The 14130-nt window shown below is 40.3% G+C and overlaps 1 protein-coding gene across 10 annotated transcripts in view; it reads left to right on the forward strand.

Moving 5' to 3' along the window:
• GPR156 (G protein-coupled receptor 156) overlaps nt 1–14130 on the forward strand; it is a 117412-nt gene that overhangs the window by 89337 nt on the left and 13945 nt on the right. For 9 of the 10 annotated variants that reach the window (XM_054246259.2, XM_054246263.2, XM_035274096.3 and 6 more), the window contains 5 exons: nt 229–358; nt 606–716; nt 7206–7331; nt 8574–8669; nt 12471–12707. In XM_054246259.2, the coding sequence (XP_054102234.2) occupies nt 229–358; nt 606–716; nt 7206–7331; nt 8574–8669; nt 12471–12707 (700 nt within the window). The remainder of the gene's footprint in view (nt 1–228; nt 359–605; nt 717–7205; nt 7332–8573; nt 8670–12470; nt 12708–14130) is intronic. The other variant, XM_078352064.1, reaches the window with a different exon arrangement.

The raw sequence follows: 14130 nt of genomic DNA on the forward strand, positions 1-14130 counted from the left end.
AGACTTGGAGTTATACAAGCAATAAGTACCAGAGTTTAGTTCTTTTTGAAAATGGATGTAAAGAAATCATAAGTTTTCACAGGGCTGTAAAGTGGTTTATTCCCAGGGGTCCTTCACTCCAAGGCTGCACTGGAAATTATACTGGTGAGGAAGCTTTGATCTTGCAGGTCTTAGGCCCCAAGGCAAAAGGTCATGGCTGTAAGTGTCTTTCTTCCTGTTCTTCTCTAGGATTGTGAAGATGTCCAGTCCCAATCTGAACATTGTGACCTTACTGGGCAGTTGTCTGACTTACAGTAGTGCTTACCTCTTTGGGATTCAAGATGTGTTAGTGGGGAGCTCAATGGAAACTCTCATTCAGGTAGGTTAAGTTTTAAAATTTGTTTTTGACTATGTTAAAGTTTTAATGATTTTCTTAGACCAGCTGCTTCCGTGGGTGGTGGTTACCTTTATCCTTGGTGTGGGTACTTTTAGAGCAATCCCAGAACACTTGGTGAGGTTCACTCTGTACCCCATGCCCTCTGTGGGACCCAGACCCTATACATCAGAGCATGTTGAGCACTGACAAAGGTTACTCTTGTGACTCTTCTGTCCCCTTCCACCTATAGACAAGACTGTCCATGCTGTGTGTTGGGACCTCCCTTGTGTTTGGCCCCATTCTGGGAAAGAGCTGGCGACTCTACAAGGTGTTTACCCAAAGAGTCCCGGACAAGAGAGTGGTGAGTAGGCAGCAAGTACGCAATGCTTGACTGTAGATGGCAGCTTCACTCTTGCTTAACAGCTAGAGAAGCTCATGCGGATTATTGAGCCTAGCCCCTTTCAGGACATCCAAAGTTCTTGTTTCTCATTCCAAATCCTGTAATCATGTGACCTCATAAGGCCCCAGGCCTGAAAGGCTGTGGATCAATGCTGCTGAAGACAGGTCTTCAAACATGGGCTCTGGTTTTTATGTACCCCAGGCCCTGTGGGGACATGTAAGCTGGCCAATACCTGGCATCAGTTTGAGGCAGAACAAGATGCCAAGAGACTGTTGTTTGGCACAGGTGTGAGCTGGAAGTGAAGGGAGGAAGAATGATTACAGAGAAACTAACAAGTAAGTAGTTATTTCCCTCCTTGAAGCCCAGTTCTTTTTTTATGTAGAAGGCAGTTCTCTGTATGGAGAAGTATGTGCCTGGGCAGTGAGCAAGGAAGAGCAGATAGAATCAACCCTAAGTTATGAGGCAGCCAGATCACTGACTAATATTTATAAGTCATCAACTTAAGCACATTTCCCCATTTTATCAGGTTGTCTGATGAGACTGTGCAAACATCAATTCCTGACCATTATCCTCATTGGATGTAGGCCCTGCCCAGACCCAATATGTCATGTCATTCAGTTGGTGTTTACTTCTCTGGAACGATAGGGTTTTTTTGTTTGTTTTGTTTTGTTTTTTGTTTTTTGTTTTTTTAGCAAACGTTATTGATTCATGGTGCATACTTACCAAAAGCTCAGCTGTGAGCAACCGCACATATGAAGAAGATTGCCTAAAAAGACAAAAACTGCATTTATCACTCAAGAACACTGATTTCTTTTTTAAAACTAGCTTCATTGAAGTATAATTAACATGCAGTGAACTGCACGTATCTAAAGCATATGTTTGATAAATTGTGGCATGGATATACAACCAAGACACATGGTGCATAATGAATATATGCCTCATCTTCAAAAGCTTCCTCACACCCTTTGTTATCTCCCTCTCCTGTCCAATCCTTATATCCCCTGTTCCTGTCCTCAGGAAATCATTAATTTGCTTTCTGTCACTGTAGATGAGTTTGCATTTACCAGAGTTTTATATAAATGGAACCATACAGTGTGGACTCTTTTTTCTCTGGCTTATTTTACTAACATAATTGTCTTTATGAATATTATAGTTATTTATGTTGTATGCATTAATAGTTCTTTCTTTGTTATTGCTGAGTAGCATTACAATGCATAGATATACATTTGCTTATCTGTTGATGGATGTTTGGGTTTTTGCTAGTTGTGGCGATTAAAAGTAAAGCTGCTATGAACATTCATGTACAAAGTCTTTGTTTAGACATAAGCTTTTATTTCTCTTGGGTGAAAACCTAAGGGTAAGATGGTTGGATCAGATCAGAGGGTAGGTGTATATTTAACTTTTAAAGAAACTGTCCGACTTTTTTTCAAAGTGGTTGTACCATTCTGCATTTCCACCAGCAATGTATGAGAGTCCATTTCCTCCACATTCTTGCCAATATTTGTTTTGATCAGTCTTTTTCATTTTAGGCATTCTAATAGGTATGTGTGGTAGTATCTCATTATGGTTTTGAATTTACCTTTCTCTAATGCACTATTGAGCATTACTTCACATACTTTTTTGTCATCTATATATCCTCTTTGTCAAACTTCCTGTTGAAATCTTTCACCCATTTTTAAATTGGATTTTTTGTTGTCTTATTATAGAGTTTTGAGAGTTCTTTTTATATTCTGGATACAAACCCTTTATCAGATGTAAGATTTGCAAAGATTTTCTTCCAGTTCCTTTTAATTTACTTCAGAGTATCTTTCAAAAATAAGACATTTCTAATTCTGATGAAGTTCAATTTACCAATGTGTTCTTTTTGGGGGGATTTTGTTACTTTATTTGTTTTTTATATTTTTAGTAGAGATGGGGCTTTACCATGTTAGCCAGGCTGGTCTCAAACTCCTGGCTTCAAGTGATTAACCAACCTCAGACTCCCAAAGTGTCAGAATTACAGGCATGAGCCACCATGCCTGGCTCCATGGGTCATGTTTTTGGTATTACATTTAAGAAATTTTTGGCCAACTTAAGGCCCCAAAAGGTTTTCTCATGTGTTTACTTCTAGAAATTTTAGAGTTTTAGCTTTTACGTTTAGGCCTATGATCAATTTAGAGTTAATTTTGGAATATGGTATGATGTATTGGTTGAATTTTATTTTTTATATACAGACATTTGATTGTTCCAGCACCATTTGTTTAAAAGATTGTCTTTTCTTCACTGAATTACCTTTGTACCTTTGTTGAAAATCAGTTGTCCATAGGTGTGCAGATCTATTCCTGGACCCTCCATTCTGTCTCACTGATACGTTTGTTTATCTCAACAGCAATACCATATTGCCTTGATTACTGTAGCTTTATACTAAATCTTGAAATCAGGGAGCATTAGTCCTCCAACTTTCTTCTTCTCTTTCAATGTTGTTTTGGCTAATCTGGGTCCTTTGAATTTCCATGTGAATTTTTGAATCAGTTTACTGATTTCTGCAAAAATTATTTGGGTATTATGTTGAATCTAATCAATCAAATTGTGAAGAATTGGCTTCTTACTAATGTTGTGTCTTTTGACCCATGAACCTATTTATTTTGGTCTTAATTTTTCCCAGCATTTTTTTGTACTTTTCAATATTGTTCTTTCACATCTTTCATCAAACTTATTTCTAACTATTTTATATTCTTATGCTATTTTATATGTTGTTATTTTTTAAATTTTACTTTCCAGTTGTCTGTTGCTGATATACAGAAATATAATTTTTTTTTTTTTTGAGACAGAGCCTTGCTCTGTCACCCAGGACTGAGTGCAGTAGCATAATCTCAGCTCTCAACAAACTCCGCCTCCTGGGTTCAAGCGATTCTCCTGCCTCAGCCTCCCAGGTAGCTGGGATTACAGGCACCTGCTACCACACCCAGCTAATTTTTGTATTTTCAGTAGAGATGGAGTTTCACCATGTTGACCAGGTTGGTCTCGAACTCCTGACCTCAGATGATCCACCCTCCTCAGCCTCCCAAGATGATTGACAGGCATGAGCCACCATGCCCAGCCACAGAAATACAATTAATTTTTATATGCTGAACTTGTATGCTGCAAACTTGCTGAACTATATGTTTGTTCTAGCAGCTTTTTAATAAAGTCTACTAGATTTTCTACATAGATGATCGTATCATCAGCAAATAAAGATAATTTATTTCCAATCTCTTGTGTGATTACACTGGCTAGAAACAATAGTACAATCTCAATAGAAGTGGTCAGAGCAGATATCCTTGTTATTCTTGATCTTATGGGGAAAACAGTCAGTCTTTCAAAACTAAGAATGATATTAGCAGTTGTTTTCTTGTAGATGCCATTTATTCAGTTGGAGAAGTACTATTCTATTCTTACTTTGCTAAGAGTTTTAAACAAGAATTAATGTTGGGTTTTGTCAAATGCTTTTACTGAGTCTATTGAGATGATCATATGGTTTGGTATTTTTTTTTTAGTTTATTCATATGGTGGATTACATTAAATTTTTTTTTGAAAATCCTTATACAATAATAGACTTTATTTTTTAGAGTGGTTTTAGGTTAACATAAAAATTAAGCAGAGGGTACAGAGGTTTTACATATACCCTCTTTCCCCACACATGCATAGCCTCTTCCATTATCAATATTCCCCATCAGAGTGGTATATTTTTTACAACTGATGAACCTACATTAATATGTCATTATTACCCAGAGTCTGTTCCTTATATTAGGGTTCACTTTTGGTGTGGTACATTCTATGGGTCTGGACAAATGTACGATGACATGTATCTACCATTATAGTATCATACAGAGTAGTTTTACTGCCCTAAAAATCCTCTATGCTTCTGCTCTTTCTCTCTTTCTCTCCCCACATGTTAAATAATTTAGGATGTCAAACCAACCTTCCATTCCTGGGATAAACTCCACTTGGTCATGATACATTATCCTCTTCATATATTGTTGGATTTATTTTTACAAAACTTTGTTTAGAATTTGTACATTCATGTTTTTAATCCATACTGCTCTGCAGTTTTCTTGTAATATATTTTTCTAGTTTTGGTATCAGGGCAATGTTGGCTTTATAGAATGAGTTGAGAACTATTCTCTTCTTTTCAATTTCAGGAAGAATTTCTATGTAATTGCAAAATTGGCACTCATGTATAAGTCCTATACAATAGTATGCTTCCTTTGATCCCCATTCCTATCTTTACTGTAACATGTTATAAGCCCCATACAATTTTTTTGTTTAATCAATTATCTTTAAAAATATTTTATTTCTGGCCAGGCACGGTGGCTCATGACTGTAATCCCAGCACTTTGGGAGGCTGAGGTGGGTGGATCACCTGAGGTTGTGAGTTTGAGACCAGCCTGATCAATGTGGAGAAACCACATCTCTACCAAAAATACAAAATTGTCTGGGTGTGGTGGTGCATGCCTGTAATCCCAGCTACTTGGGAGGCTGAGGCAGGAGAATCACTTGAACCTGGGAGGCAGAAGTTGCGGTGAGCCGAGATTGCACCATTGCACTCCAGCCTGGGCAATAAGAGCAAAACTCCATCTCAAAAAATATATATATGTATAATATGCATAATATATATCATTGATATACAATACATATATATGTATTATATATAATATGTACATAATTATATATAATACATATATAAATATATATTTGAAATAAAATATATTTATATTTTTTGAGATAAAAAATATATTTTAATATATATTATACATATATATATTTTTAATTTCTTTATTTTTAAGACCCAGACTTAAAAATAAATTGCCCAGGCTGGAGTGCAATGGGGCGATCTCAGCTCACCACAACCTCCAACTCCCAGGTTCAAGTGATTCTCCTGCCTCAGCCTCCCAAGTAGCTGGGATTACAGGCATGTACCACCATGCCCAGCTAATTTTGTATTTTCTTTAATGCTGAATTTGGTTATTTTCTTTAATGATATTTAAGTAATGAAAACTAATCATGTATATTTCTGTTTAGCTACCATTTTCAGTGCTTTTAATTTCCTGTATAGATCCACATTTTTATCTCAAATTATTTTCCTTTGCCTGAAGGATATCTGACATTTCAGTGTGGGTGTGCTACTACTGAATTCTTTCAGCTTTTGATTATCTGAAAAAGTTTTTAACTTTGTTTCTGAAAGATATATTACTGAGTATAGAATTCTAGACTGAAATGTTCTTCTGCCAGTACTTTCAGGATATTCTTGCATTGTCTTCTCACTTGGGCTTGTATCTGATGAGAAGTCTGATTTTTTTTTTATGTCTATACAAAATATGTCTTTTTTTCACTGTTTGCTTTGAGTACTTTCCCTTTATCACTGGTTTTGAACAGTTTGATTAGGCAATTGGTTTGTTTTTAATTTTACAAACACCTTGAATCATGTAACTGGTTATGCTTCTTTCTTTTCATTGGTTGTCAAAAGCTCAGATCTACATTTCTTCTGCCCCAATTAATAAATGCTATTATATATACACTCTTCATCTGAGCCTTCATCATAATTTCTTTTATTTTCTCTCTTCCCTGATTTTTAATGTTTTAATTCTGTCACAGCACATGTTTTTCTCAATTTTATTTTTGTAGTCACAAAATAACTAACACATTCCCTTCATTCTAAGTCAAATATGGATGGTCCCTGACATACAACAGTTCAACTTACAGTTTTTCTATTTTACAATGGTGTGAAAGCAATCTACATTCAGTAAAAACCATACTTAAAATACCCTTAAACCATTTCACTTTCAGGAAAGTAGTCAATACATTTCATGAGACATTCAATACTTTGTTATAAATTGTTTTAGATTATTTTGTCCAGCTGTAGGCTAATATAAGTGTTCTGAGCACATTAAAGGTAGGCTAGGTTAAGCTGCAATGTTTGGTAGGCTAGGTGTATTAAATGCATTTTTGGTTTATGATATTTTCAACTTACAATGGGTTTATCAGGACATAACCTCATCATAAGTCAAGATCTTAAGTCAATCTGTATTTCATATGTATATAAAGAAAATACTAATGATTCCTCCTGCGTCTCTGAATCCCACCCTTTCAGTTAATAGTTATTAACAGTGTGGTGTGAAATGTCCATATCTATGTGCTCATATAAACGTCTAGAAATAACAGTTTATTTATTTTGTAAAGCACCTTGAGACCTTTGTGGGGAAAGGTAGGATATGAAAAAGTTAAACAAATGGAAATGTTTAATGGGAATAATGATATAAACATAGAAGTCATTGTAAATGTTTGGTGTCTGTTTCATTTTTGATAACTACATTTGAAGCACCTTGGGAGGGCTGGCCTTGGAGCATATAGCTGAGAGTGCATGGGATACTCTAGCCCCTGTGTCGTATAGCCAGTCAACAAGGAAAAGTTTTGACCTTGACTTTTTTGCAGATTATTAAAGACCTGCAGTTGCTGGGGTTGGTGGCAGCCCTGGTGATGGCTGATGTGATCCTGCTCATGACATGGGTGCTGACTGATCCCATCCAGTGCCTCCAGATCCTCAGTGTCAGTATGACGGTAAGGGGTCAAATCCCTAAGGAATCTCATCCCCAAACTGGACTGACCTCTGTGGATGCACAGGAGTCATCCTTGCAACAGGAAGATAAAGGACTCCAAGAGGAGGGAAAGTCAGGAGCTGTGCCTTCCATGAACTCCTCGCCCTTGTCTGCTGCCACTCCCACTGCTCCTCCTGCCCAAGTGTCTCTTCGTGGGCATCCAATGAGATGTCAGCATTCTGGAATCTGCCTGGTAGTTACAGTTACTGCCACTTCCACGTTATCAATAATGAGAACTTTCAGCTATGGGCAGTTATCTTCCCCTCATTGTAGAGGTGGAGGTAGTAGTTTGAGGTGGGCTTTGGAGTCAGTTAACAGTGGTTCAAATCCCAGCCCTACCACGCTCACCAGCTGGGTGACCTTGGGAAAGTTATTTAACCTCACTAAATCTGTTTCCTAATAGGTAAAATTGAGATAATACTACTACCTATTGTATAGGGTTGTGGCAAAGGTTAAGTGAAACAATGTAGGTGAAAGACTTAACCATGTCCAGTACATAGTATTCAATTATTAAGAAGTATGGCTGGGCACAATGGCTCATAGCTGTAATCCCCACACTTTGGGAGGCTGAGGCAGGTGGATCACTTGAGGTCAGAAGTTCGAGACCAGCCTGGCTAACATGGTGAAACCTCATCTCTACCGAAAATACAAAACTTAGCCAGGCATGGTGACACATGCCTGTAATCCCAGCTACTTGGGAGGCAGAGGTTGCAGTGAGCCAAAATTGCACCAGTGCACTCCAGCCTGGGTGACAGAGTGAGACCCTGCCAAAAAACAAAAGAAAAGAAAAAATATAAAGCATTATATATCTCTAGCCTCACAAGAGGCTGAGGAATACAGTAGAATTGTGGAATCGTGACATTACAAGATTAATGTTTAAGGATTCAATGATTTACAAAACAGGTGCAAAATACTTTATTATTTTGTTGAGGCATTAATTCTATCGGGGTAGCAAAGCACATAACTGAGGGGTAAGCCCTACTGTCAACAAGCACACAGCTGTTAGTCCTATTTTATCATCTCTTCTAACACATGTCACTCTCATTTAGGTTCTAGTGGAGTCACCTAAATGCTACAGTTTTTACATGATAAGGGGGAAATCATGTGCTGTAGAAGAATTCATGCTCCAGGATATTCACGAAGATCTGCTATGTGTTTCTGGTAGTTGTGGACACCTTCAGTTCTGACTCTGTGTCCTTTCTAGGTGACAGGGAGAGATGTTTCCTGCACTTTAACCAGCACCCACTTCTGTGCTTCCCGTTATTCCGATGTTTGGATTGCTCTCATTTGGGGATGCAAGGTTGGTAACCACATCTCCTTGGGATATGGTCTCTGTCACTAACAAAATGGATATGAAGAGGGAATTACAGGAATTAACGAGGTGATGTCTGCAAAGAATATTGAACTCAGAGGAGACCTCTGTTGATACATAACCTCAAAGCCATGACCATTTTTACTTTTCTATTTTTATTTGTTTGGGGAGACTTTCCCAACACTTTAGACTCCCTCATTCAGTCCTCCCCCAAATCATCTGGAATTCAACCACTGTCTCTCCCATTAATTGGTCTGGTTTTTTTAATTGATTTGACAATACCAGTTTTCCCTTCAGCTTCTCTGCTAGAGGAATTATGAGGAGACATTTGACCCAGCTTTATTTGTTCTCCTAAGTGCCTTTAAATTTGGGTCAAGGTGTCCTGCTGCCTTTCACCCACCTGACTTTCTTGCTCTGGTTGGAAACAAGGCTGGCTCTGAGATAGATGGCAGCATTCACCGTGTGCTTTCAGGGGTTCCAGCTATCTCAAAGTATCTCCCATACTGCCCCAGATCTCTCACCATTAAACTCATTTGTCTCTGTTAGATGGGCAAAAGTAAGATATTATTTCCAGAAGGTAGAGGATACCTGCACAGCCCTGAGGAAAGTCCTGAGAACAGGACAACTGGTTTTCAGCTTAGAGGGACAGGGGCACAGGGCAGTCCTGATTCCATAAACAAGCAAGGCGTGCCTGACAGCAGGCTACCTGTTGACTCTCAAGGCACAGAGGTCTGGTTGACTGATTACTGACAGAAGAAAAGGAGTTTTTATAGAAATAAGTGCCCTTTAAGGGTAAACTCTGGCTAGAAGCAGTGGCTCACATCTATAATCCCAGCACTTTGGGAGACTGAGGTGGGCAGAACACTTGAGGTCAGGAGCTCGAGAAGAGCCTAGCCAACGTGGTGAAACTCTGTCTCTACTAAAAATACAAAAATTATCTGGGTGTGGTGGCGCATGCCTGTAGTCCCAGCTACAGGGGAGGCTGAGGCAGGAGAATTGCTTGAACCCGGTAGGCAGAGGTTGCAGTGAGTCGAGACTGCGCCACTGCACTCCAGCCTGGGCAACAGAGTGAGACTCCATTTCAATTTTAAAAGGGTAAACTTTACCACTCCACCACTAAGAAAGTATTAGAAGTTGTTACTTCTGAGAACAGCTCATGGAGTGGGCAGGACTAGGGCAGGGAAACATTGATTTTTAACTATGTGCAAATGTTACTTTGACAGGAATATTTTTTTAAAAAAGACTCCAGGAAGTGAACAGCTCTTGATCTCCAGAATTTTGCTAATGGTTAAAAAATGAGCTTCAGATGTGACAGATCAGGGTTTGAATTCTGACTCTACCCCTGCCTAGCTGACGCTGAGCCTCATTTGACCTCTCTGAGCCTCAGTTTACTCATTTTAAAAATGGGGGTGGTGATAATATCCCTCAGAACTGTTCTGTTTCTAAAGAGCATTAAGCTTGTTAAGGGTTTTCAACCTCTCCTGGCCCATAGCAAGAGCTCAGTAAATATTAGCTGTTATTATTACTGTTCTTTCCCTGCCCCCTACACACTTCTGGAAAATACATTGTCTCTGTCGGTTCCTCAAGTCCCTGTAGAAGAGCATGTCCTCCCCAGCCCAGAAAGCCACCACTTCCCCCATAGCAACTTACTTTGTGACTCAACTTGATTTTTTTCTCCATTGCCTTTTATATATCCCATTTCTATTTTATTTCACTGTAATATCTTTCCATAGGACAAAGAAGGAAAAGGAAGGAGAATTAGGAAATTTACTGAGCCAGACCCTGTAGACTCCCTGGTCGGTGAGAAGCTCAGGAGGACCCCAATCTCCACATTAAGTTCTAGGAACCCCCACCTGAACCTGTCAACTGCCCCATACCCCACACTTCTCGGCAGTTAAGGCCAATGATATGCAAGGATCAGACATGATTCACTCAAACACCAGCCAAGAACATATAGACACTTGATTCATACATATTTCCCCTTTAACAAGAATTTTAATGGAATTAAAATCTTTTAATGGAATCATATCTGAACATTTCAAAATCACAGAATTAATTTCATTTACCTTTGATTAAATTAGCAATGATCCAACTCTGCTGAAACTTATGTGTCCTTTAGTTATTCAAGATCTTAGGATGGTCACATTTGGCCCTCAGGCCCCATATGGGACACTGGACATGAGGGGAACCTGGAAGGCATCTCTTCCATGTTGACTTCTTCCCTCCTGGCACAGCCAATTCTCCAAAATATTTTCTTTAAGGCCACCCCTGAAGGAGGAGTTGACCACGTTGTATTATTTCAGGGTCACCAGCAGGTGCCCTGCCGATACCTGACCTTATTTTTATTATTAATTCTCCCTCTGAATCCCCAGTCCCACCCCCACCTCGTCTGCCATAGCATCTTCATGTTCTGAGTCATCAACATTAACATTTTTAGGTTGGGTGCGGTGGCTCCTGCCTATAATCCCAGCATTTGGGAAGCCAAGGTTGGTAGATCACCTGAGGTCCAGAGTTCAAGACCAGTCTGATCAACATGGTGAAATCCCATCTCTACTAAAAATACAAAATTAGCCAGGCGTGGTGGCACATGCCTGTAATTCCAGCTACTCAGGAGGCTGAGACAGGAGAATGGCTTGAACCCAGGAGGCAGAGGTTGCAGTGAGCAGAATCATGGCATTGCACTACAGCCTGGGCAACAAGAGCAAAACTCTGTCTCAAAAAAAAAAAAATTGTGCTTACCTTAAATCCACCTACCAAACTGAGTGCCTTAAAAGCCAGGACCATGACTTCTTTGTGTCACTGTTTTCTGCCCTACACCTACTATAGCCCTGTGCACAGTCAGAAAGGTGAACCTATATTGAATCTGTATGTTATATATTATTGACTAAAGCTTTGATTTCTGTTTGAGTGCAGCTCCAGTGGGGGAGTGGGGCAGCATTTTAAGGTGCTATGAGTTATTTTCTCCTTAGTACAAATGACAACTCAGAGGGCAAGTTTATATTCATAGGAAAGAGCGAAGAATAGGGCACTGGGTTCCCTGTAGGGGAAACTATAGATGGAACTTTTGCTGCCTGTGCCTGCCCCACAGTCTCGCCTAGGTCCCAGCCTGCCTTTGTCTTCCCCTTTTTTTTACCCTTCATCTCCCATAAACACTCACTGGCACAGAGCCGCTGCTAGCCTGTAGAGATCATTCATGTAAATTTTTTAAGGTCCCATCCCTTCTAGTCAGATGCAGTCTTGCAGGTGCAAGGCTTGGCAAGCATGGTGCCTTTGGGCAGATTAGAGAAAAGAGCCCCTTCCTCTGGGCACTGCCCCGGCTGTAGCATGTGAGTTGACAAGCAGATGACAGGTCACTTTCAGCTTCCATGTGCACCCTCAGCTTTGAGCAGGCCAACACTGACAATGGCTGTAGCAGCAGTCACTACCAGAGGTTCTTTGGGCCCACTGCCTTCCTAGTGCCCAACAGCTCTTTCTGTAGGGATCCTAACCCACCCACATGATCCAGTACTATGCCTCATCTCAGAAGAATCCTGTTTAATGGCTGACTTGCTGACTTCTGGTAAACTAATTCTCAGCAAGGAGAGGAAAATAACATTTACTAAGTACCTAGTAGGTATAAGGGGTTGCCCTGATGGTTTTCCTATGTGGTGTCTTAGTAAATCCTCATAGCAGTTATTAAGGTAGGTATTATTATCCTAATTTCACAGATAAGGAAATTGGTTGCAAACCCACTGCTCTTTGGCCTGTTGTTCCACTTTTCTGAGCCTCCATCACCTCTTCACCTCCCAGGGCCTGCTCCTGCTGTATGGTGCCTACCTGGCTGGCCTGACTGGCCATGTCAGCTCCCCTCCTGTGAATCAGTCCTTAACCATCATGGTAGGGGTCAACATCCTCGTACTGGCTGCTGGGCTTCTTTTTATAGTCACCAGATACTTGCACTCCTGGCCCAACCTGGTCTTTGGACTCATGTCTGGAGGGATCTTTGTTTGCACAACTACAATCAACTGCTTCATCTTCATTCCCCAGGTATGGATTTTGTGGGGCTGGTCCTCTTAGTCACTCCAGAGTTTTTTACTGACAAATTGCTCATTTTGTTTTCTGCTGATACCTTTCCATGCCACTTATTGGAGAGTCAGAAAGCAGACAGGGGATCCTAGTGAGCTGGTTGTCTTTGTCCTTCCTCATTGTCCTCGTCAGCAAGGGGGACAGGCCAGAGTGGTCCAAGTGGTGGTGGCAACCCCCGTTTGCACTCTTCACACCAGTGGTGCCTGTCCCTTGGGGGTGGTCCCTCACAGTCCCACTTCTCCACCCACCCTCCAGTCTGCTGCGCTCATTCCCAACCCTCCCCTCATTTCCATCATGTTATTAATCTTCCCTTCACTAGCCTGGGAGCAAAGAACCTTTATATTTTTCCAGTTGAGGTTTGCAGACTCACAGGGAAAAATCCATTTGGAACTTTATGATTTAAAATGCTTTTTCTTTCTTTTTATTGGAGGAAAATAGAGAACATTTCTCTGCTTTTTACAATAAAGAGAAGTAGAAACTAAATAAAAATATGTTTCATAATATGGGGATTTAAAAAAAACAAATGAGGGAGGAAGACAGAAGCAGAAATAGCCAGAGAGCAAAGAAAAAGGGAGTCAGAGGGATCGGAGAAGGAATCCTAGGCTCAGAAAGGAAAGTGATGTGGAATTGTTCATGTTGTGCCCTGGGGACCACATATATCTAGGTTAATGAACTTGGCATTAGCCACTTTCTTGTTTCCCTCCTAGTTCTCCTTTTCTTTCCTCTGAGGCCTCCCTCATCCCAATCCTCCCTTATGACCCTGTCCTGATTCCCATTGCAGCTTCCAGTTGACTGTAAACTAATTCCTCATGAGGGAGCTAACTGATAATGTAAGTGTTGCCTGATGGCAGGTTATAGTGTATTTGTGAGAGGGAAGAGTGCACTTTGGGGCATGATAGTGTGACACAGGCGTAGCCCTGTTAGTATTCTCCTCATTACAGTACTCAACAGAATACATAAATATGGGAAAATCTGCATCAACAGCATTAGAAACTGTGGATGGATATTGCCTTTGTGCCAGAAACTGGAGGAATTTTTGCCAAATCTTAATGTTGTAAAAACTGGAATGAAGGAAGCCATTGAGAGCTGAGGCTTGTTTGTCTAGGATGAGGCAAAAATGGGATCTGAGAAGAAAGGACTGTTGCTCCCTGGGAGACAAGGGGAAGGGAGTAGGCAGGGGCCTTTGGGAAGCCCACGCCTTAGGCCCTGTGGCCAACACTGTTGATTGGTAACCTCTTTGCCAATGTCTTTCTTCCTTACTTGCCTTCAGTATAGAGACTGAAACAGCTAAACTCTTCCTTTGCCAGCCTCCCATGTAGATAAGGGTGCTTACATGGCACCATTTTGAACACTAGAAGTTTTCTGGGAAACTTCTGAGAAAGCT

Source organism: Callithrix jacchus, chromosome 15 (assembly GCF_049354715.1).
Source record: "Callithrix jacchus isolate 240 chromosome 15, calJac240_pri, whole genome shotgun sequence".
NCBI lineage: Eukaryota > Metazoa > Chordata > Mammalia > Primates > Cebidae > Callithrix > Callithrix jacchus.